The sequence below is a fragment of the Aureobasidium pullulans genome (genome assembly GCF_000721785.1).
Source record: "Aureobasidium pullulans EXF-150 unplaced genomic scaffold scaffold_9, whole genome shotgun sequence".
In the NCBI taxonomy this organism is placed as follows: Eukaryota; Fungi; Ascomycota; class Dothideomycetes; order Dothideales; family Saccotheciaceae; genus Aureobasidium; species Aureobasidium pullulans.
In genome coordinates, this window is record NW_021941029.1 from 838,154 (window position 1) to 863,018 (window position 24,865).

A 24,865-nucleotide genomic window follows, 5' to 3' on the forward strand; every position below is an offset into this window, starting at 1 on the left:
AGGCTCGACAGAAGGAAGAGGTCGACCAATTGACCGAAAATTTCAAGAAGCTGGAAGCTCAAAGGAAGGAAGAGGTCGACAGATTGAATGAAGAGCTCGGTCAGTCGAAGACTCAAAAGGAGCAAGAGGCCAATCGGTTGAACTTAGAGCTTGGCCATTTGAAAACCAGGACATCGGAAGAGGTCGAGGAGATGAGAAAGAAGCTCACCCAAGCGCAGGCAAATCAGTCAGATATGAGCGACAAACTCAAAAGGTCGACTGCCAAGTTGGACAGCATGGTCCTCGAGAAGATGGACGAGAAGGTCATGACATCGTTGACACAGAGCAATGTTATGCTTGCCGGAGCAAGGAAGAGAAAGAGGTAGGGTCATTCAACTCCTCTACCAATGCATTCCAGAAAACTAGTATATGATAAGCCGTGGCCGTAGATTATGGATAATCGAGACTCCTTGAATAAACATATCGTGCGTGTGACTTTGTCGATTCCGAGAGCGTGAGATGCTGGACAATCTATCCGCAAGTAGAAGCAAACACGTCTTGAGGTTCAATGCATACCTGGCTATCTTCCTCAGGTATATCGTGTATGGGAGGAAGCATCGGACTGCTCTAATGAAGCGCGCAGATGAGCGCATACAGCTAACTACGAGTAGTGCTCAGAAACCATACCCGGAGGACCCGCCAAGCCAAGTTTGCGCCGAACCGCGGCTGAGATGGTCGGCTAAAAACGAGTAGAGCTCTCCGCGTTTTCAACAAATTCTGACATGTGACAGCTCGGCAACCTCGGCATTGCTCGTCGCAGACCACGACGTGATTCAGTCTGTTGTCTATCTACATTTACCTTACCTCTAATTGCGTCGAACGACTCCACCGCTACTGTTTCCGCTATTGCCGCTACCGTCTTCGCCATCGCTGCCGCTGTCCTCGCCGCTCTAGCTCTACCGCTACTACCGCGCTGGCATGCCTTACGCCATGATGGAAGAGGCAGCAAATCAAGAGTTGGACTGAATAAGGAGGTATAGTCGCTACAGTGCTTTGAAGATCGACAGAACCACGCACTGTCGTCAAGAAGCGAGCTTCTAAGACAAGAATGGCAGACAGGTACACCTCGACGACCTAGCTACTGCGAAACGTATGCTATATACATTTACGCTCCAATTACCAAATTGTCCGTCGGTATGTATGTACGTATCCCTTCGTTCGGCGGCATCCTCGCGGCTACAACCAGACGCGAGCCTAGAGCGAGGAGAGAGGGTAGGTAGGTCCGTTACTGCAAGGTGTAGATGATATTCTGTATGGAGCACGTCCGACGTCGAATAGGATTGCATGCCACGCTCGCCGTCGACTTCAGTTCGGTCGGTCTTACGCCTGGAAAATTTATTCACATTGGCGAATTTCCTAGACATTGATGAAACGCAATTTCAATACACAGGCGGCGTGAGGTGATGGGGAGCGTAAATAATGAGGTGACGTGGAGTGTAAACAACAAGTGCGAGCATGCTGTCGAATGAAGGGATAGTCTCTTTGAAGTCCCATGCAGCAATAGCTGCAGAAGGTACCGCAGAAAATTCCGAGCAGGTCGACTTGATTTTTTTTGGTGTAGATATCGAGTATACCATATTGCTCGCCAGCTCAACTTCGAGGGCCACAGTCAATACCTCCATCCTCCACAGAGGACGCTCGATAGCGTCGTCGCAAGTTCAGCCCTCTGATCTGGACCGACTACCCATCCGTCTTGAGCAGCAACTGTTGAGTCTTCTCTTATTGTACGTCATCATGAAGATTGGTCGGAGGAGGGAGAAGATGAATGATATGATCGTTTCGTACAGAACACTAAACATAGAGTGCCCAAGAGCATGAGCAGCAAGGTCAATGTCAATGTCCACTCCAACTAGAGCAGAACAACTCATCAGACCAGATGCTCGACTTAGTCAATCTTCTCGCTGTCAAAGAAGATAAAAGGTTTTGTATATTGGTCCAAAGGTTGAGTCGAAAGTTTCTCTCATTTGTCGGTTATATCATCTACATTCTCTAGGTCTGTAAATAGCAATAAAGAATTCTGATATTCCTTACTTTGGTGGGTGCAGTTACTGCTCCAGTGAGATCTCATACCTCTCCTGTAACTTGTTGCCAGTTGGAAATATCGATTTGATGCGCGTTCGCAACTTCTCAGCCAGCAAGAAATCCACATTGATTCCTGTGCGAATGATCACGACGACCGGCGACATTATAATGGCAAGAGCACCTCGTTCTGAAGGCGCTTGCAAGCGCATTCCGGTTCTACTTGTGCTTGCAAGCAGGAGGGGGGGTTGCAGATTGCCGCTCATGATTGCGGTCTCGGTTTGTCGCTTTGAACCCATATCTGAATTATCCTTTCCTCGGCGAGATCTGCAAACTCTGCAAGGTCTTACTGCAAGAGACAGTTTGCGAGTGAATCGATGCGATGGGATGATGGGGGTGGAATCTCCTTTGGGGGTCGACGAAAACTCGAGCGCTAATCGCGTGGCTGAGCGTCCACCTGGCGATGTGGCGAACGACACTTCGCGTCGTGTACCGCTACCAACAACCTCGCCAGTCCTTCACCTCTAAATGTACAGGATAAGAGGAATAATAAGAGATGAACTGGTGCCGATGTTACCAGGAAGAAGTCAAAGTCATCGGTCGCTCAATCGGCCACCATACTAGAGGGTAGTTTGTCGCGCTCTTAGCGTGGCAGGAAGTTGGAACAAGGATACCTAACCGTCCCTGCCGGTAGTTGCACATGAAGGGCAGTTAAGGTNACTGTAGAAATAGTTAGTAGCTTAGAGTGTATGTGTGTGGGCGGTGATCAGACGCCAAGCTGACCGAAAAGACCACACAACAAATAAATCAGTAAGCTTCTTGGGTGGGAAGGGAAGTTTCCACCATACTTCCAGTCATAGAATGACACGAGTGAAAAGATACAACATAGAGGAAGATATAGAGTCCGCGTCGGCGTCATGGTCTGTTTAACCCAAAGGTTTGGGGCACATAACATTGCCAGTCGATCTAATTCTGTCTGATTGTAAGTTATTCTTGAAAGGACGGTCATGATCAACATGAAGTTGTGGTTTGATATATTGACAGAGTTGTTTAATCTGGGCTGGCGTGGTTTGTCGTTACAGATTGTGGAGTGAGACCCACCACAATCGGGTCTAGCTATTATTATTATGGGAGAGGGGAAGTTTTGCCTCACAGGACGTCCCGCCAAAGACGCAGGCAATGCCGACGCAAATTGGTGGATATTCTTGGTGCGTATCTAGGGCTTATACCGTTGGCATCCCAGATATCCAACTACAGCCAACACTCGTCATGGCCGTTGAACATTTTCTGCGAGAACGGATGATTGGATAAGATGTACGTTCTCCAGTGATCAAGGATGGCCTGTGACTCACGAGTGTCTAGGTAATACATGGACGGCGGATTGTGTGTAGGATTCGAACATCTCAGGACCGTCTAGTAACGGTAAAATCTGATATTCGGCTAGACAATGGTAGGTTTTACTATGAAGGATATTCCTGTAATCACACATCGGAATGCAGCATGTCGTTGTTGCTTAAATCACGCCTAGGTATATGTGCTGGTGAAGCATCCCTGTCGACGACCGATCACTACAAGGACACTCGAAGTTTTACGTTTTCAGGGTCAGCTAAACTGGAAAACACATTCTGGCAATTCGAGAATATACATGGCTGGTGCCAGTCTCGTGATATCCCAGCATAAGGCCATGTTGTGTACACTGACGACCGAAGAGTATGACGATACACGACGTACAGATCAGTGAATGTAAGATGAGTTGTTAAGGACGTTCCAGAGCAATCCGGACCATGTGCATTGCTCGGACTCTGTCGGATGTTTCTTGTCGATTCACCGCTTTATACCTAAGTGGCGTATAGCTACACGAGTGGGGTCAAGCTCCAAGAGCTGGACATGACCTTTAGATGTACCATGCTAGACGATCTGCTATGCGTGTTAGCAAGACGAATAGTGCATTACAGAATGGTAGGATGACTCTTCACTTAGACATCGTGCAGAGGTGGGTTCGCTTTCTGGTTTTGCGGTGATACGATTGTGGTTAATCAACCGTGATCACGACGATACAGACTATGCTGCCCGAGACCACATGAGAAGTACATGTGATGTATTGCTTGTTGGGATATCTTCAACTTTGCGCGTTGGTCTGTCTTTTTTTTATTGTGTTTCAGGACTCTGGAGCTCGGACGGAGATTGAACATCTCGGGCCGAAACGTTGCGAGCCTCAACCCCACGACACAAACCGAATGTGAACGTCGCTCGATGCTCGTCGAAATCTTTCTACATAATTCTGCATCGCGCACACCAGCGAATCGCTGACCATGCCGAATGTCTGCTAAAGTCCAGTTACATCGGGCAAGAAACCTCGGGCCGAGCGAACCGACTTCGACTTCCTCCACCGAACCCGCACGTGTTGTCGTCATATGTTGCCTCGAGTAGAGATGGACCAGAAAGAGAAGAAGAAACACAAGCATGGCCTTGACACTATGATTCGGACTGCAGCAGCAGATACTCTAGCACCTTGATCCACGGTCGTTTTACGCATCGTGTAACGCGTGTCGCTACCGGAAGCATGCGTCTAGAGATACCGTCTCGGCCGTCCTGCTGGCAAATCAACTAGGACAACTGCCTATTGAGCCAACTACACGGGCAAAGAAGGTAGACTCAAAACGAAGAGAGTCCGTAGATGGCGAGGCGGCAAGGGCGCTGTTACTGGGCATGAGTGTCAAGGCTTCAGCATCGTCCGAGAACGGTTGCCCGACGCGAGCACATTCACCGGCAGGATGCACTGAATCATGGAAACCACTGGCCACTTACGAATAGACAGACACAATTGGATTGCTCACATTCGTATGATCCACACGCGGCGCATTCTGTTGTCGTCGTTTTCCCCATCCGAAATTTCAGAGCGCAGACACGGATACGGATATACGGGACAAGAGGAAGCCGCTACTGTGATGGGTTGGGTCTCTCGAACATATGGGCACATCTCGAAACCAGGTATCTCGTTTTGCGTTGGCCTCTTGTCCATCAAAAGAGCCGACAAGATTGATGATGGGTTTGGAACGCTGCCGGAACTCTTCGAACGAGCCCGCCACCAAGATCGCCGCCGCCAAATTGTTGCCACCAATGGTGATGAGCCGTCTGTGCTACTTGGCCGACCATGATAATGTAGTGCGACGACCAACTCGTTGATAAGTTTTGCCGCTCGGAGAGGATATCAAGATACGGACCAAACTTCGAACAACAAGAGGAGATTCATGTGTGCATATCCAATGAGGCCGTCTGGTTTGGATGTGTTTTGACTCGAACAAGTATGAGGGAACCATCACTACATTTACACGATAAGTATCCTTGGTCGCAGCCGCTCACCTACCATTCGAATATTCGACATGCTCGGAGAAGAGAAGAAGTTCGTGTGCGACTCCAGGGATCCCATGATATCGATAAAGGCAAAGGATGCGGTCATGAACTATTATCTCCTGTAAACTTACATATGTTCCCCGCTTGGAATATACGCAGCCCGTCTCACACTTGGGCTCGAATTCCACGGATATCGACCAGTACCTCCACAGGACTTCCGGCTTCATTGGGTCTCCCAATTGAGATCTTTCATGGCATCCCACGTCCAGTTGCAAGGAACTTCTAAGAATTTCGACCTCAAGCAAGCAGTATCCCGATTCTCTACATCACACGGCTCGCATACCACCAACACGGACATAACCTCAGTCAAGGTCTTCGCATGGTGCTCCCGTGAAATCATGTCAATAGCCATGACGGTGCATCACCACACTATTCAACGAAAGCTTGCTATTTATAGCTTCATCTTTCTATGTTGTAATTATCCTTCTCGATGGCAGGGACGGCAATTGTACCAGCTTGCAATTTATATGAACCGGGTAGCCATGCGGTAACACGCAATATCTTCGACTCACAACACTTGGGTTCGCAATTTCAAGTGTGTCGGACATTCTCACCGGAATCTCGGCTCCTCTATCCACGTGAGGAAGATGTGAGGAAGCCATGCACACCAATAGACAGCCGTACACCTGACGCCCACGACTATAAATGAATATCGAAACTGATTTCTGGTCGGCCATATGTGTAACGTCCTGCCTCCTTACCACGCGGTGGCACGGAGCATCTCAGATGTCAGGCATGGGATTTCAGCCATCTTCATCAAAGCCTGTTCATACTGCATATACAACACGCAATACACCATCGCCTGAGATAAAGCTCATGCTACCCCTGATATGCAAGACGCTACGGTTGCAGCACGGTAGCACTCTACGTGGTGAAACAGCAAGGAGAATGGGGCCGAGGCCATTCCGTTCCCGAGAAAGGGATTCGCCGATAAATCACGTCGGCAGCCACTCCAACATACCTACGAAGATGAAGCGGATTCCACCGTCGCATATGAGGGCACTCTGATGCATTGCGACCCAAGAGGTATAACCAGGACCGTCGCTGATCGGATGCCTGATAACACACAGCCAACCCAAAACATCGGCGCAGTAACCGAACACTGAAATGCTCTGGTCGGTGGTGCACAAGATGACACACTCTGAACCAGAACGCCCCTGGTGCCTTCATATCACACGGCCTCATCGCTACGAGAACGGAAACTTCGAGTTTTCATTTCTGGCTCATGGGAAATATCATGTTAATATCGTCAGAAAACGACACGCGAATCAAGATCCCGCCACGATAAACAGTATTGTGCGATGGGCGCATTTCTGAATATACACGAGGCCCCTTCGATGTACCGGCAGAGAACAACGATGCATCGCAACATCGGGGAGTCTCAAATCCTGTGAGGTCTCATTCATGTACCTCGATGCGTAGGGCTCGGTCGTGAGTACATAGTTGATTACTCTCCCGTCCTTGACGCTGCTGGACGCTTTTCGATCAAGGCTTGGACGCGTGGAAGGATCAAAGCCAATGTTCCAATGCTCTGTCTCAAGCGCATGTAATTTCAAAACAGAGACTGATCAGATGCCCGACAGAATATGTCAAAGACGGTATTATAAAACCACTGATGGCATGGACGAGTCAGTGTCCGAATCAAATCATAACATCACATCATAGGGCAATTGAGCCCTCGTAGTTGGGGATACGCGCTATTGCAGAGGAACGACCACGTGCAATTTGCGAATAACGCTCCGCTCAAAGAAGAAATTTGAACTGAACGTGGATCAGTGCGACTGTTGTACAACTGGTGTTGCATCTAGACCAACAAACTTCTCACCTGCTATCCGCCTTTTACCATTTTTCTGGCAGTGTAGGCTTACCCGGAGTGTCTTCATGTTTGGATAAAGACATGTATGGCGCGCTTACGGTGACCTTTGAGTCTCGACCGACGATGCCACGCAAGTATTCTCTTCGGACCCACAGTCCCTCATAACAGAGAACCATCAGAGCCGTATCAGCGTAAGTCTCCTTCACAAGCATCTCAGAGAGCTCAGAGTCCTCGCACCTTTGTTTTCAACAGGCGTCTCGCGTCACTTTGAACTCGCCCTCCGCAGAACCATCGAAACATCAGCGCCAGCGAACCGCGCGCATCCATTGAACCACTGCCACGAAGCGGCTCCCTCGTCAACTGCGGCACCTTGCGCACAACAGCACTCACGAGCTACGCGCTTCATCATTTCTCAGATCCATTGCACAACAAGCCTCTCCAATACCCTCTCCAAGACCACGCGCTCGCGCCTCCTCAAGAGTTCCTCTCAGATCCACCGAATCAATACCTCTTCTACGTGCATGATCGAGACCTCGGATCCATCACAAAATGACTGATTCATCGCTTCTCGGCACTCTCGAAGACCACCGTCTCAAGCCCTTCGCACGCCCCAATTACAAGAGCCAATTGGCCACCACAACCACGTCGTCTCAAGACGATAAGCTCGATCAGCTCAAACTCCAGCTCCGCGGTGCTTCACGCTCATCGAGCCGCCGCTCTGAGCTGGGCTCTCGTTCACCCTCGCTTCCACGCCTCCAAGACCCTTACCACACACGTATTCAATAACTCACTCGCTGCGCACCTTCTCAGAGCCCTCAGAATCAGACCCTTCTCCAAGACCCTCGCACCAACAACGAGGAGCTCGCTCAGTTGCGCGTGCAGCTCGCGGATCGCGACCGCCAGCTCGATCAGCTCAAACACTAGTAAATTTAATGGTTTTGATCCAATATTCTGTTTGTTATTTAGCATCCCGACACTTCAAATGAATGGACTCTCAGATTCAAACAATTGCTGTGCGCAAGAGTAGATCCTTTGTCTTATTTATCTGGGTCTCTGCATCATGTAAGAGACATAGACAGATGCCAATGGGTCTTGAATACTCACTCATGCAACTCACGACTCATCTAACTCGTGAGTTCTTGCACACGAGTTACGGAAGTCATGAGTACTCATGAGCATGGAACAGGGTCACCCCCGCGGCGACCCCAACATGTGAGAGTTTTTGAAATCCAGGATTGACCAATCGGATCGCTCGCTGGCCGCTCAACGTCACGTCCCAAATTCTCACCCCCTTTTCTTGTTTCTTCCTTCATTCCTTAACCAGGTACAACTAATCTACTATGGCTATATCTCAGTTTAGATGATGATGGTGACCTTACTTCACTTGCCCATTCTATAACACAACAAATCGATATATCCTCAACTCCTACGCTAATTCTTTCTAGTTCTAATAAACGAAAACGAGCTATTCGAGATACTACACTATGGTCATTTATACAGACATTGTATCAATTCGCCTAAGTCTTTTAAGTTCCATGCTGTTGTTCTAAACCTTATTTGTTAACGGTCTAGTCTCAGTTATTAGTACGCATCTTTTTCGTTAACATTCAGGCGCATAAGATGTAGAACAATGGTATGAACTTCAATGTCCATCGAATGCAAAGACGACCGATCGTAGTCGTAGAGACGAAATGGTCATATCATAACAATGCGCTTATGTTGTCGGATGACTAGATGATGGGCTTAGGTATTATTGACGCGACGACGCAACACGAGAACACGGTCGAGGAAGGGCAAGCAGAAGACCAATGTAAAGGGATAGAAAATCGAACGAAATCGAAAGAAACTTGAAAGTTGGAACGATCGTAAGACGATCATGTACAAGTAATGCAGAGGTGACAGAGACGGCTAATTAGTCGGAAGATGGCAAAAAGATCAAAGCTGAAGAGGTGAGAAACAAGATCGAAGGTCCAAAATCGAAAGATTTTGAAACAGCCATGAAATTATGCTAACACGACTGCATGAACATGCGAATAAGTAGAGACCGATGGAGACAAGACGAGCATTCGAAAAACGACGGGAGGCTGACGCTAGAGAATGAGTAACATGGAATAGAGAAACGATAATTTTAGAAGACATACATCCAATCGAGCTATTCAAAGACTTATACCAGATTAGTTGTTCGATAGGCAGAATTCCAGAGACAGGGACAACATCGAACAACATAACGAAAGATTGAAGAAGATGACGAATGGAAGTCGAATAATGTAACGAAATGACATCAAGCAATAATTAATAGACGAGAAGTATCCGAAATGTATTGACCCGATGACATATATAATTGCAATAATGAGACCTCCGAATGGAGCGAACAGAAAGGCAGTGCTGAGTATAACATATACACGTGTTGGCCAACACGAGAATATACCACCGGTCATGCTACACGCGATCACACAGATTCAAGTGATCAATCCGCCATGCCAATCAACCGATGCACCTCGGCTTGATGCATAGGCAGCATGTGATTGTAGAGATCCATATAGACCTCGATCTTGATGTCCCACATAGCGTCATAATCGATGTACTGCCGCATACTTTGACAGAGGTCTGGTAGATCGGGTGTGAACCATTTCCTTTCCATCATCCAGACTTCCGAGGGACACAACCGACGACGAGCGTACTCCCGAGTTGCCCAAGAGAATAGAGTCTTACATGTAAGACGAACAGTGAGGATATCAAAATGATCAAGGACGTCGACACATGTGCCTTCTTCATCCGAGGTTTGGTTACGGAATATGAGGTCGAGGATCTCATTTGGAAGAGAGATGATGGAAGCTCCGGAAGACCTGGATGGAGTCAGGCATCAGCAAACGAAAAGAAGATAGATGTGTTTGAGTGATGGGATTGGGTGTACATTTTTTTTTTGTGGAATGAAGAGTCTGGACGTTCAAGGCGATGATGAGATGTGGTGGATAGCCGAAAGAGGACGAGACGGTCGATTTATGACGACTGGCTTGATGAAAGACAATATATCGAGGTCGTGGTGTGTTCAAAGAGTCGACTGTTGATGAGACGATCGATTTGCGACAGACGGCTTGGTGAGACGGTTGGTTTGTGAAAGATGGCTTGATGGGAGGCGATCGATCGATGGAAGTTGTGGTTTGTTATTATCTTGCGGAGATGGTCCAATTCTCGGAGATGAATCGAAGTATGGGAAAGTAGTACGTGAGGCGTCAGTCTCGACAGCATCGCACCTTCCCAGACCCAGCTCTTTATTTAGGAACGTCATACCATCACGGTTTCGCGTGAAGCAGTTAGCCAGCCGTTCGAGCGGATTCTGTTGATATATTCCATGGCGACAAATCGAGTTGACGTCTCGATTGACACGATTCAATCGAATCGATCATCCAGTCGATTGTGATATCCTCGTAGTAATATGGTCCATCGAGAAGTTTGACTTGGCTGACTCGATTGAATCATTTGGCTCGACTGACATTTTTATATACAAGCACACCGACTTGAAGTTATCAATAGATAGAGTCACTTTGGAGCCAACACGACCACGGAGAGAAATGGACATGTACCGAGCACCTACTCAACGTGCATGGATCTCTGACGAATTCATCTAAAAACGATTGGATGTTGTCTCTGCAGCGAGGCGGCGAGATTGTGCCGAGCGGTCACAGCCATGCACGTTTTGCATACCAAGTGTACTTGCAAGTTGGACGCGCCTTCTCTCTTGATCACGTTCAAACTGTGTGCGATGTGACCAAACTTACCATCCCATGAGTAAGTAGCCTCTCAACTCTTGCATCGCTAGTTTCAAGACATAATACACGGGTCGGTACTACTGTTTTGCGAAAGGCGGGCGCATATTCTGGCCTTTATGATGTACGAATACGTCATAGCTCCGGGCATCTGCCATTAAAATCATATACAGTGACGAGGTTACCTGCACGCTACCTAGATTAGGGGTAATCCTCTCCAAAGAAAAGGTACAACTCAGACGACATCAGAACAGATACGGCAAGCCAGCATTCACAAGAATCATTAAATGCCTCGTGCGCATTTTCTGCAAGGATCCTCACACTATGGCGTAGGGAAAGAAGTCACTGTATGTGAAAAGCAATACGAATCCATCTTGTGGTATCACCAAATGGCCACTCACAGGCCACGTCAATTGAACTCTACCAGAGCAAAGAAGGAAATTGTGAATACACGCTAATCCATGTCAAAACGCCATGCAAAACCATAAGCAATGCAAATCTATAAATACAAAACAGTCACAGCATGTCAAGAATGCTGGTATAAACAACCCATTTACTCCACTTGTGCAACTTCCACAGCTTCTGCCATGACAGCTTCACCCTCATCTAATACCTCCATCACCCTGTGCAAACCTTCACACATCTCATCAGCATGTGCCACCAACAACAACTTCTCAGCATTAGCCTCGAGGCCGAGGTAAGTGGGGGGCTCGCGCTCGGGAAGTCCCTTGATCCAGGCTTCAAAGTCGCGCTTCATTGTACCGGTAGGCACTGTAAGACCTTGCTGCAAGGCATAGTTTTCTTCGAAAGCTGCAGGGGTGAGCACGGAGCTGACCAATTGAGATAGCACCGAGAAATCAGTAGCGCTATCGATCTTGCCACCGTAAGTTTCAGTGACTAGGATACGCAGAAGCGACCAAGGTATCGAGTTAGGGGCAATGTTTGAGCGATTACCGGCAACGGTAGTCATCCAGGTGTCGATGATAAATACAGAGCACTCGAAGTCGCTGTCATTGAACTCCCAGAAGCCGCTCCAGCCAAGGCGTGGTGCGTATCTCAGGCGTTCTTGTACAACAGCATGCAGGAAGGCGAGCAAGAAGTACACTCTAGCCTTCTCAACAGGCTGCTGCGAGCCGCTCTCCTTGAGCGAAGCCATAGAATCGCGCATATTGGCTCTGATACCTGCAGGCTGCTCATAACTTAGCACTCTTGACGCTCTCAAAAGGTTGACCGGGATCTTAGGCGAGGACTCCATCGACAAGAAGAGTCTGAAGTCAGGGTGAGGCTTGAGACTATCAATTCTCTTCTCAAGATTATGGAGCCAATGGGCAGCCAAGTGAACGTTCTTGACCATGACCCATGATCCTGTGGCTGCGGCGTTGGCAAGAGCAGCGTCAGCATTAGCCAGTGACTCATTAGAACCCATAGCTACGTTTGCGCAGCGTGAGGCGGTGCGCTCGACAAGTTGGTCGACCTTGTAACTTGCGTCGAAGCCAGGTGACGAGGAAAGCGCGATGGGTGTGTGGGCAGTAACTTCCTTGACAATGCGACTGAGGTCGCCGCTGATGTCAAGCATGGCTGTTCCAAACAAGGCAGTGATGAACACCTCAGCGGCGGGAACAAGACGATCGACGCGCAACATCTTGATGAGTAGAAGGTTGAGAAGTCTTCGATCTAGCTCGTTGTCGGTCTCTCCAAGAGTTGGTACGTTCTTCTCGGGGAACTCGGCGGATAAGAAAGTGTTCCACTCGTCTTCAGACACTTGACTAAGGCCATCCCTGAACTGCTTGATAGATGAGACGCGGGCCATGGCTTCGTCTTTGAGTTCAGGGCTGGTCGACAAATCTACACCCTTGACGTCCTCGTCCAATACCTTGTCGATCAGCGATTTGTCCATCTTCAAGGGAGATGCTTGGGCCAGAAGCATGGCGAAAGTAATGCGATCCTTCTGCAACAAAGTAAGCGCAGTACTGCGATAAGTGCTGATGAAGATTTCCTTGATGATGGCATCAACTCTGTTCTCGTGACTTCCAGCAGGTCTACTCTTGGAAGCAGATAGCACGTTATGGAAGATATCCACAAAGTATTGCAATGAGAACTGATAGAAGTGGTTGATATGGTGCAATTGGTCGAGCACAGCGAATATTGCTGAACATGATTGGGCAATGACATCGTACGACATGGTGATACGTTCCACCTCAGTCATGACACCATCAGTCTCGGCAGCCTTGACAGCGATCTCACTGGCTTCCTTCTTCAGTGTCTCAAGTGTTTGGATGACCTTGTCATCGTCGAGGATGTTGCCTTGGGACTCGTTGAGGGCGCGAAGAAGCTGCTTCTCGAGGTGACGGAGACGTAACCTGAATTCGCCTTGAGTCTTGACAAGGTTGGTACGTCTCTCATCAACATCAGGACGCTCGGACTTGAGCACATCATTGAGAGCTTGGGTGCGCAAACTGCTTTGAGTAACTGTAAAGTTGACGAAGGTTGTTCTGCTGCAGATGTCAGGCGCGAAGGTTGCTGAAGGATCTCTGGTAGTGAGATACAGACGGAAGGCAGGTGAGAAATCGATCTCCTGTCTTCCGAGCTGGATGAGCACACGACCACCAGTCTTTTGGTATTCCTTGTTGAGAACGTGGTTGAGAATGGGGTCGAGATGTTCGGCATCCTGGATGAGAATAGGGTTGCCGAATCGCAACGAACTCTCCAGCTGCTTGGTGAATGAGCTGTCAAGGAAACTTGTGACGGTCAATCTACGGTCCTTGCACTCATTTTGTAAGAACTCCACAGTGCGTCCCGAAGGATCGATGATCAGAGGGTATCTGTTGAAACGCTGGAGCATGATAGCATTCTCTGTGCAGAGATCATCAACAGGCAGCGAGTTCTGCTGCCATTGCAGTCTATCATCTGCAGTGGACAAATATTCTGCCATAGGGTTGTGAGGTTTGTGATGGATGCTAGAAGCGGCAAGCTGGAATGCCCAATCTTCAAGCATGGCCTTGCGGTATTGTTGATCATACAGACCACCGTAGGCGAGGAAAGCAGCCGCAAGGAAAACGTCACCAACAATGGTGTCCATCTGTGCGTCGAAAGACTTGCTGGTCTCTTCCCATCTCTCACGCTCGGACGAGAGATTCTTGATCAAACGCATACTTCGGTCAACCTTGCTCTGAACACGAGCCATCTCGCTCTTGATGGCCTCAACCTGACTGACCAGAGAGGCGTATTCGGTCTTGTATGTAGCAATGTTGTTGTCGAGCTTCTTGATCTCGGAGAAGATTGCTTGTGCGTTTGCCTTGGTTTGAAGAGCTTCCTCTTCAAGTTGGGTGACCTCTTCCCTCAGAGGGCCAACGCGGTCAAGGATAGCAGAGTAGGTAACCTGTGCCTCGACCCATTGAACAAGAGGACCGCATGCCTTACTGGCACGGTTGACACGCTCAAAGCTGAAGTCGTCCTTGGACAAGAACTCTCTCTGCATCTTGATACGATGGCTGCTGGTCATTTGTCTCTCATTATCATAGTTGACAATGCTGGCAATGAAATCATCACGACGGACGATAGACACGATAGTCTTCCAGTCAGGCGCCTTGTGACCCAGCAAGGTGCAGACAGACTCGAGTGCAAGCTTGACACCTGAAGGAGGGTTCTGCATAGAACGCACTTCAGTCAAGTGTTGCTTCTTGATGTTGCTGACACTCTTTTGGGCTTCGATGACGGCTGGCTCAGCCTGGGCGAGATCGTTGAGCACAACCTCTCTTCTTTCTGCGACAATTCTTTCTTGTTCGACCAGGGCATTTTGGACTTCGAGAGATGCAGCACGGCGAGTTTCTGCCTCGCGCTGATCGGCAATCATACGTTGCAACTTCTCATTGGCCTCTGCATCCTTTGTCTGCAGCTCGACGTTCTTCTCAGTCAAGCTCTTAGACATGGTGGAAACCTGGACTGTGGTCTCATGCAACTTGTCGAGACCAATGTTGAGATGACGTTGCTGCTCCTCCAAATCGTCACGCTTCTCGTTATAAAGCTTGACAAATTGAGACAGGAAGTCGAGGAAGTGGCGGGGAGTAAGATAGGTCGTCTTGTTTTGTTGACGCAGCAGTCTACCGTTGAACTTGTGCATGGAGTGGTGAACATGAACCATAGAGTTGACTACGGCGTCGCGGTGGGAAGCGGGAAGTTGAAGCTGTCTGTAGGCGACAGGGATGCTGTCAGGCGAAGTGTATGATGATCGGTCGAGGTCGACCGACTGTGTGAGCTCGTAGCCGACCTGGAAGAGTGCTTGGTCGGACCAGTCGCCAAACCAGTTAAGGACGCATCTGTTGAACAAAGCTGGACTGGTAGCTGCCTTCGACGACAGGCCTTCGGTGGGAGGATTCATGGTGAAGACAACATGCAAGTTTTGCACAATCTGCTGTGTGAACCACTTGTACAGCTCCTCTTGTGAGTCCAAAAGCTGGCCCTTGCTCTGAGCAGCTTCCTTGCAGGCAGTCATAAGAGAAGCAAATTCATCACCCTCGAACAGACCAGGAACTTCACCGTTTGCCAGGAGAGTGTTCATGCGCTCTAAGAAACCAGAGTCGAGAACATTCGATTCATCCATGATGAAGCAGATCTTCTCGCCCTTGACACCACATCTTCGGAGGACGTTTCTGAGGTCGTCATCGAAATCTTCGGCTGTGTACTTGCCATGGACCTTGATTTGGAAGACCTTGAGACCACTTGACCAAGCGACGAAGCGCGACAGTGTTGTCTTGCCACTACCACTGACACCGATGAGGATGAGATGTCCTTGTGGCTGTCTGAAGACTCTGTCGATGCGAAGGATGTGGTCAAGAACATCGTTGAAGAGGATCAGAGGTACATCAAGCTCCTCTTCACAGAATTGGCGCAGACGAATGCGAAGGTAGTCACGAAGCTGTTCGCGATCAACAGGCTCGTAGTGCTTTGACATCCAGGTAGAGTAGAGGATAGGACGCTGCAGAGCAGTGACCTCGTCAACATTGGGGAAGTGTTCAAGTGCAATTCTGTCGACTGCCTCTTCAGTCCATTGTCTTTCATCTTCAGCGATGAGTCTGTCGGAGAAGAGTCGCAGGGCTTCGTGGGCCCATATTCTGACCAACCCCTCCAGGCTGAGTGCCTCCAGAGGCTTGATGGCTTCGTACACGGCACGAACCCAACGAGTCAACTCACGAGGCGAGTAAACGTAGTGAGGCTGAATGTCTGCTGTGAATCGTTTCTGTGACTCCGAGTAGAGCTGGATCATAGCTCTTGTCAAGGCGTCTGAGTAACCACGCAATGAAGGAATGACCTTGAGCACAGCGCTGTTGAATGTGCCGTAAATTTGAGTAAGAGACAGCTCACCGGGATAGTCAACCATGATAAGAGGTGCATGTCTCAAAAATCTCAAACCAAGTGGTGTACGACCTGCATCAGTGGGAGGGTTACAGGCGCCAACGAATTGAATGCGCTCGAGACTGACCCAGGTCTTGGTAGCAGTACGCCAGAAACCACCATGTTCGACCATCTGGCGCAGGAACGAAATGACCCTCTGAGTGCCATACTTGTCAGGAGCAGGCAAGTTGATCTCATCGCAGAACAGCACAAGCCAGCGTCCGATTTGTGTAGGTGCGAGAGTGGTGCCGTTGAGTGTCTTTCTGTACTCGCAGTATTGTTCGAGAGTTTTGACAAGAAGCTCAGGGCTTGTGGCGCTGGAGAAGTTGAGGCCAACCACCTCGAGAGTGGGGAGCTTTCTCAAGGCGCTGAATAGAGTCATTGTCTTACCGGATCCAGGAGGACCACAAAGCAGGAGAGGTTTGTGCTCGGCGAGCCATGAGTAGAGCACATCCTCGTGACGGACAGTGTCGACAGTGGGAATGACAACATCGGTCTGAGTGATTGAGTGGGTGTTGACCTCGATAGAAGGAACTTGATTCTGCCATGGTACCCATTGCGACTCGGGAAGCACAACATCGTAGTCGATCATAGAGCCTTGGTCAACCAATGGTGGCAGGTCGATGGAGGCAAGACTTGCAACGTAATCGCCGAAGGTCTTGCGGTCGGTCAGAGGACAGTCTCCTACGAAAGACCAGATAAGTGCAAGGACAAGCTTCTTGGATATGAAAGACTCAATCTGTTCAAGCTCCAAGGGGAAGTCGGGATGCTGGACATTGTACTCAATGATCGATCTGCAGGCCTTGCGCAGAAGGGAGAATAGGGTAGTCAAGGCTCTGATTTCAGTGAATTCCATGATGTGGTTGTAGCCCTTGGCCTCGCTGAGAGCTTGTGTACAGAAGTTGTTGGTTGAAAGTCGTTCTTGTAGTAGATCGGCGACCTGGTTCTGTACAGCTTCCACTGCTGCAGCTGTCTGAGAAGTGAGAATGGAGTCTTCATCAAGATCATCGAAGCTAGCGCTGCGGAGCTCAGCCAGATGGTTCGAGATCATGAGTTCAGTAGTTACTGTGTCATCGCTGAACCAGACCATACCACAACGACTGACAGTGGCAAGGGTGGCATACTTGAGTGTCTCCACTTCAAACATGATTCGTACATTTGCGGGAAGATTGAGACGCTCACCGTTGGGCAGCGTAAGCAGCTTGTTGTCATCGAGGACACTGTTTAAGTTCTCAACCCATTCAGGATCAACATCTCCGTCGAAGATGATCCAGTGGCGTTTGCTGTCTTCACCTCTCAGGTTGTCGACAATCTTTCTGAGAATGCTAGTGAATAGACCATCGGTCCATTCGCGGGTGGTGGCGTCTAGGCTACCGTAGAGACTCTCCTTCGACATCACCTTAGGGTCGATGATATGGCAAATTCCCTCAATTCCATCAACACGCTGCAGAGCGGCAAGCAAAGTCTTCCAGGCAGTAGACTTGCCAGTACCTGAGCTACCAACAGTCATGACACCATGATGAATATTCTGGATTTGATAAAGCTGAAGCACTTTGGTCATCCAAGAATCGGTTGCAATAAGCTTGTTCTCGGCAGCAACGTCTCTGATGGCCTTCTTAAGATCAGCCAGTTCGGCTGGCACATACTGCACGCCAGGGAAGACCTCGTCTTCGACTTGACGCATGATGTCAACATCGGGACGGACAAGTTTAGGTGCGATAGTTTCGCGAAGACTTTGAACGATAATTTGAGGCTCGACGATCTCTTCTGCAAGTGTCTCTCCAGGGTGGTCCACCAGACGTGATCGCTTGAGACCACCAGAGCTGACAAGAACACTCTTCAGCGCACGAAGACCGAAATCGTAATGAGGCTGGTTCGACAGACTGGCGCCGCAGCGATCGAAGAAGGGAACCACTTGTCTTGACAAAGGCTTGGCCTGTGAGAAACCTTGGGAGTAGAGCATGACTTCCGCAATCAGCTCCTTATCAGGCTTGGACATGGCGACGCTGCGGAACAACTTCTTCAAGTTGTCGGGCAAGTTCGAACGACCAGCGTAGCCAGGGTTCATGGTGATGAACAGGCCAGTGTTCTGATGCACGATAAGCTGGCGTCCAATAAGCTCGATCTGTGCCTTCTGTTCGCTCGTGCTCTTGCGCAGACCAAGCTGGATGTTCTGGATCTGCTGTGAAACGGCAGACAAGATACGCTCTTCCAGTCTGTTGAACTCATCGAAACATCCCCATGCACCGACTTGGGAGATACCGAGGAAGATTCTGCCCATGGCTTGATAGTCGAAGGTGTCGTCACAGTTGAAGACCAAGGTGAAACGTCCGAGCTGGACACCAAGTGCTTTGACGGATTCAGTTTTGCCAGTACCTGCGGGTCCATATGGCGAACCACCAAGTCTCTGGCAAAGAGCTTGGGTAAGGGTAAGGAAACAGCGATCTGTCAGAGGAGTGCGGACAAGACGGTCGGGCACGCCCAAATATTCGAAACCGTACGCAAGAACAGCATTGGCCATCTTGATCTGAACACGGTCCAGTAGCTCGGCTTCCGGTTGATATTCGTAACGCATGGAAAGAAGCCAAAGGTGGTGAGTAGGAGAGTCGGCACCTGCGTTTACGAGCTTTTCTACGGTATCTCTCTGATGGACGAATTCAGTGATCAGGTGCTCACACTTTTTCCTGTAGAGAGCATCCAGGTCACCAAGGACCGAAGCAGCGAGAAGACGCAAGACCTCAACCAAGCGATCAAACAATTTCGGCAAGGAAGCGCCGCCTTCGCTGAGGGCTGTACCGACCCACTTTGTCCAGCATGCTTGTGTAGCGAGCACGACAATTTGACCGGGATAGTCGTTGATGAAGGCTTCCAAAGCCGAGCCGTCAATGATCTCTTGTCCGGCGAGCTCCTCAAAGGCATCAAATGCTTCCGTGAAAGACTCAGCAAGCGTCTCCCTCATATTCGTCTCTAACGCACCAAGCCATTCGTTGACTCTGGGTGTCTTGGCGAGAGATACGATCTTCTTGAGCATGACCTGCTCTCCTTCTCTTGATGTGATACCGGTAATGTTCGCTTCTTCATCTGTAACGACACCGGAGATACCAGCAAACATCTTCTTCAGATGCTTAGCAATGCGCAAAGTGTCATTACTGTTACCAATAATCTCGAGCAGGTCCTCGTCTCCAACGAAGTAGAAGCGAGGGAACGATACTCTCTCGCGTTCGAGGTATTCTCCAAGAGCTTTCTGGATTCTGTTAAGCTGATCGGCTAAACGCTCAAGGGATTTCTGTACGCCAGGTATGTTGAGAACATCAAGCACCAAAGGTGACTTGTAAACTTTCTTTAGCACTGCTAAGAACTCGGTGTTGATGTTGTTGAAGCGGTTGGATTCCATAGGAAGAAGAGTTTTGATATCAACGTTGCCGGTGAAAACACCCTCGAGATAGACCCATTGGCGTTGTACGTCAATCCATACGTCGAAGAGGAGATGAACACGGTTGAGGCGCTCTTCCCAGCTAGATGCGTCTTCCTCGAAGACCTTGTAGTAGGGTGAATGGCGCATTGCCTGGAGGGAGTTGAGATGTTCACTGCACTTGGCAAAAAGATCATCCCAGCCGCGGATCAGTCGGCAGCGGTTCTGGTAGTTCACCAGCTCCAGAGTGTAGTTCTGCCATGTGTCCTTGACTTGACGCAAGAACTCTTCAAGTGCCATTTCACCTTGGGCTTGCGTGATGACATCCCTGATGATGACCTCGCTGGGTCCAAGTTGCAAGTCCCAGATGTCTCCTAGTGTCATTGAGATGGACGAGTAACGTTGCGATGGTCTGAGAGCCTTGAAGATCTTGATCCAATGTCTCTCCTTGACGGCATCTGATCGCAGGTCAGAGAGAATAGGGTTGACCTTGAGGAGCCCACGAAGGACGCCAAGAACGTGCTCAAATGCTGCGTATTGTCGCATTCTGCTGGGCATCTCCTTGGTCATCTGGATAAGCTTCTCAAGTGATTGACGAAGCTTTCTGGGTTGAATACTGGTCCATAGCTGCTCACGAAGTTCGTTGAGTCCGTCCCAGACCATCTTCAAATTAGCCCATACAGACTTGAAGTCTTGGACTTCTTCAAGCAGCGAGGCAAGACCATAGTCAGCGCTGGGTGGTAGATTAAGCGCCTCTTTGGCTTTGGCGACCATTTCGGATTGTTCATTCAGTTGTGCAAAGCCGGTCTCAAATTCGGCCAGAGTTGACACAGCTTCCTCAGGTGGAATAGTACCGGAGACAGGCTTACTATCATTCCAAGAAGCTGTCATCTCGGTAATTCTTCCAGCAACGACTCTGTCTTCTGCAACAATCTTGGCCTTGAGAGCATCTGTTTGATCCTCAATGACCTTACTCTTGCGGTCCAGAACCTGGTTTAGTGCGGTCCACTCGCCGTCGATTTGCTCAACGTAAAGCCAGTCGGTAGGGAACTGGTATCTCTGTCTGATGAGGGTCTTCTGTCCATCACGGAAAGTGTTGACTTCTGGCTCCCACGACTTGACCTTGCGCTTACATTGTTGGACAGTCGTGATGAAAGTAACAGCCTGAGCGGTAGAAGAGGCTTCCAACGATTGGCCTTCAAGCTCCTGTCTGGCCTTTTGAAGTGCAGCAAATACTTCAGACATGCGGTTACCCAGCCTCTGCGCAAATTGAGTACGCAACTCATGTTGCCACTGATCGTACTTAGCGTTGACTTTCAGTTGGACTTGCTCGTACTCGATGGTGAGATGATCGAAGGAGCGGGTCGTCTCTGTGGTGTCGAACGTCTCACGTTTCTTGCGAATCTCAAGCAGAAGCTGCAGCCACATAGCGAGGTCTTCGCCTAGGTACTCGTATACCTGTTCAGATTGCAGGTCCCACAAAGACTGGAATTGCAGCCATTGGTCGACATAACCTCCGATTACAGAGATCTTGTCTTCCACTGCGTTATAGGCATTTGACAGAGGATCAACGCACAATAATGGCAAATCAGAGAAAGTGACAGCGACGGGGTCTTGGTTGAAGCTGAGAGCAAGCTCGAATCTCTCTGCCTGGATCTTTGGCAGACTGCAGACGATGCTGAGCCAGTTGTGAAGATGCTGGAGCCATGTAGCTCTTGCGCTTTCGAGTGGGGGATCGAGATAGATTGACTGATTGCGCATGGCCATTTCGTGCATGCAAGGCTCGAAATGGGGTACGTCACGATCTTGCTCAGCATCCTCATTGTCGTCCTCGTCATCTTTTTGAGCGGCGAACACACTTATCCATTGCCTCAAAGCGTGTTGCAGGCGAGACAACAAGACAAGCTGAATCTTCTGGTTGGTCTCGGCAACCCACAAGGACAGGTTAGAGAAGCCCTTCAAGTTGAGCTGGTCGACAGATTTCTGAATGATATCGATTTGTTGTCTGAAAGCTTCTTGAGCGTAAGAGCATGTTTCGAGTTCTGTGAGCGCGGTGTGAACGGCAACGTTGATTGACGAGAGAAGCGATGTCTTCTCTTGGAGGTCACGGATTGCCTTGGCAAAATCTCTGATGAATTTGACGTGCTTGCTTTCTGTTTGGTCTGAGGACCCGGTAGGCATTTGACGAACATTGACTTCGTAAGCACCGGAAAGACTGTCCCACTTCAAAGGCGTACCCTTTGCAATAAGTGCTTGCACTTCACTTCTGACGCCATTTACAAGGATTGAGACTTCGGGCATGCTGTCAATCACGTTGATGGTCTGAGCGTATGTGTTGACACTCTCCATCAGACTGACAGCATAGGGATAGACGCGTCTGGCTTCCTTCGAGGTGTTGTTGATCGCATGAGGGATGGTGAATTTCTGCCATTGCAAATTGCGGACTTCCTTGAACAAGGTGATGACTTGGGCATCAAAACTCACACTCAACTCGAGAATGTTACCACTGGCACGGTTGCGGCTGATAGCAAACAATCGACCAGAGACGGACAGCTGTCGGCGGTTGACATCTCTCAGCCATTCGTCAAACACAGGCTTGACGTCAAGCTTCTTCCTGAACATGTTGCTTTCAGTCTGAAGCTTTTGACCTTCAACGTGGAGAGCCCAGTCTTTGCCGAGGACGTCTTCAACTTTGCTCATGTAAGCATTCAGTTGACGCTCAATTTGCCTCGTGCGGATGATGGCGCCAGAGACAGGAGGGAGATCACGGAGCTGTGCCATTGCATGTGTCTCGGTATGGCCGTACGGGTGCATGAAACGCTCTTGTAATGCCGCAATATCGTTCTTGACATTTCCAATGAGCTGAGTCTGGTACTCCGAAATGGCAGATCGAATCTTTGGTCTGACGAAGAGAGCGTTGAACTTTGAGAAGACGCGGAACATCTCGTTCGAGTTCTTAGCAAGTGCCAGGCGATCTCTCAATCGGGCAATGATTGAGTTCTCCACGCGTGAAGTGCGCTCGTTGTATGCGGCTTCGGCACGCACCCAAATGCGAGTACCCTCTTCGGAGACATCAAGAACGTCTACGTCCTTGAGAACAGAGTAAGCCTGCGAAATCTCGTCGATCGCGTCGACATCGCCCATCTCCTCGATGATGACAGGTCCAGAGACACCGTCGTTGTGGATATTATCCTGGTCCTCGCCCAATACATTGGCTATAGTGTCGCGAAGCTGCTCGTGATTGACGCGGAAAGTGTTGATATATCTTAAGCGATCTTTCGTCTGCTTGTGGCGTGAATCGATCTTGATAGGAATGAACTTTTCACCTCTGCGCCGGATGACTTCTCTTGCAGCATTTGCAAACTCCTTGAAATTGTCTTCCCAAATGTCCCAGATCTTGTCTGTTGCAGCCATAAGATTTTGAAACTCCGGGAAATCTAGATGCATGAGACTGCGGCCGTGGAGAAGTTCGTGGAGTCTTGTGTCAAGATCGCCAGAAATGGCTTCAACCAAGGGTAGAGCGCGGCGAATAGGATATGCACATACTCTCAGCTTCTTGTTGATGTGTTGGAAGACCTGGTCGAGTGCTTCTTGGATTTTGATCAATGTCGCCGCAGCGAGCAGCTCCTCTAGTGGAAGTTCTCGCATGAGCTGATTGTACTTCTGGACTTTGTCGGCAGCCTCTTTGAAACCTGTATCGGCGTGGAAACTGACAGCGGTGGCGTGACGCTTGGCCTGACTGAGCACATCAAGAGACAGACGTACAGGATCGCTGTTTTGTTGACGCTCGATGCTGTCTAGTGCCGACTCCATGGATAACCAGAAGTTCTTCTCCTGCATAGCCGTACCAGTGCTAGGATCGCGGGAGCGCTGGGTACTCTCCTGAATGGCCTTGATCCAGCCATTGACGGCGGCCTGCAGATTGTTCAGGAAGTGTGCGTCGTTGAGCAGTGACTGTGGTAGATGTGCTGACGTGGGCTTCTCGCTACGTGAGGCAGCTTCCTCGACAGCGGCTTGAATCACAGGATGAATTGGCAGATGCAAGTCGGGCACATCGATGTTTTGCTGTAGGTTCCTCAAGCTGAGTTCAAGCTCAGCAATCCTCCTCTTTGCTCCAGGGATACCAGTGCGAGACTCGGCATCCGTGTGCTTGGTGTATGCATGATTTGATTCCTGGCTCTTTGTGCAGGCATCGAAATAGGGGGCTAATGCGAAATGGACGAGAGAGTGAAGGGCTTCGAAGGGCGAGGCGGATGAACCAGCGTTGGGGTTGGTGGATAGAGAGGCGCCTGCACCGGGCAGGTTAATTACGGACAGCTGACTGCTGATGGGGACTGTGGGTAGAATGGGTACTGGTCGCTTGAGGATGGCGACACATGATGCCGTCGAAGGGGTGTATGTGAGTTTGGAATCGAGAAGGTACGTCGACTGGGTGGATACAACTAGTTGTGGTCAGCATTCGGACGTTAGATGCGTCGAAACCACTCACGAGCATCACCGTCTCCTTGAATGTCGTCGATTGCGTCCAGAGCCTCTTGCTGGACGTAGATGGCGACCTGGGCCTCGGACGCAAACCTCTGACAGCGTATCAGTGTCTCTGGTAGGTTCGCCGGACTCAGGAAACTGTTGTTCGCTTCCAGCTCCTTTCGTGATGCGCCCAGGGTGACATGAAGGACGGATTCGAGATATGAGAGGATCAACTGCGGGTCTATGGTCGATGTGGCCGGCGGAGCTGGAGATACAGGTCTTCCAATGGCCGTTCCGTTGGTGGCCGGGACCAAGGGGTCCTCCATTTCAGTTGTTGGTCACTGTGAGGGAATCCGACATGGGCGCTGAAGGACGTTTCCTAAAGTGTTGCTGCGCGCCGGAACTGCGATGAGGATAGGATAGGAAGTCGCAGATTTGTTGATTTGAATATTGTGGAAGGAGCGCAGGTCGACTATTCACTCGCCACTTCCTAATTGCGAGCTGTGCAGAGTTGATGGCAAGTGAATGATTTGTCTATTT

At 49.5% G+C, this 24,865-nt stretch overlaps 3 protein-coding genes across 3 annotated transcripts; 1 reads left to right on the forward strand and 2 right to left on the reverse strand.

Moving 5' to 3' along the window:
- Positions 1-233: 233 nt before the first annotated feature.
- Positions 234-1,019, forward strand: M438DRAFT_335326 (uncharacterized protein; the record flags this gene model as incomplete). The annotated part of the gene is made up of 3 exons (XM_029903797.1): positions 234-361; positions 651-687; positions 771-1,019. The coding sequence occupies 3 exons, from the start codon at positions 234-236 to the stop codon at positions 1,017-1,019; spliced, it is 414 nt and encodes a 137-aa protein (XP_029760741.1).
- Positions 1,020-9,755: 8,736 nt separating this feature from the next.
- M438DRAFT_355466 (uncharacterized protein) lies at positions 9,756-10,577 on the reverse strand (the record flags this gene model as incomplete). The annotated part of the gene is made up of 2 exons (XM_029907035.1): positions 9,756-10,134; positions 10,381-10,577. 2 exons carry the CDS (start codon positions 10,575-10,577, stop codon positions 9,756-9,758), a joined length of 576 nt encoding a protein of 191 aa, XP_029760742.1.
- An 854-nt stretch (positions 10,578-11,431) lies between these two features.
- On the reverse strand, positions 11,432-24,826 carry M438DRAFT_297067 (dynein heavy chain). The gene is made up of 2 exons (XM_029901934.1): positions 24,348-24,826; positions 11,432-24,300 (listed from the first exon to the last, which is right to left on the reverse strand). Exons 1-2 carry the CDS (start codon positions 24,649-24,651, stop codon positions 11,609-11,611), a joined length of 12,996 nt encoding a protein of 4,331 aa, XP_029760743.1. The 5' UTR covers positions 24,652-24,826; the 3' UTR covers positions 11,432-11,608.
- Positions 24,827-24,865: the final 39 nt, after the last annotated feature.

Coding starts and splice junctions, on each gene's coding strand:
- M438DRAFT_297067 (XM_029901934.1), bottom strand. CDS start 24,651: ATGGAGGACCCCTTGGTCCCGGCCACCAACGGAACGGCCATTGGAAGA. Junction 24,301..24,347: donor TCAAGGAGACGGTGATGCTC/GTGAGTGGTTTC, acceptor GACCACAACTAG/TTGTATCCACCCAGTCGACG.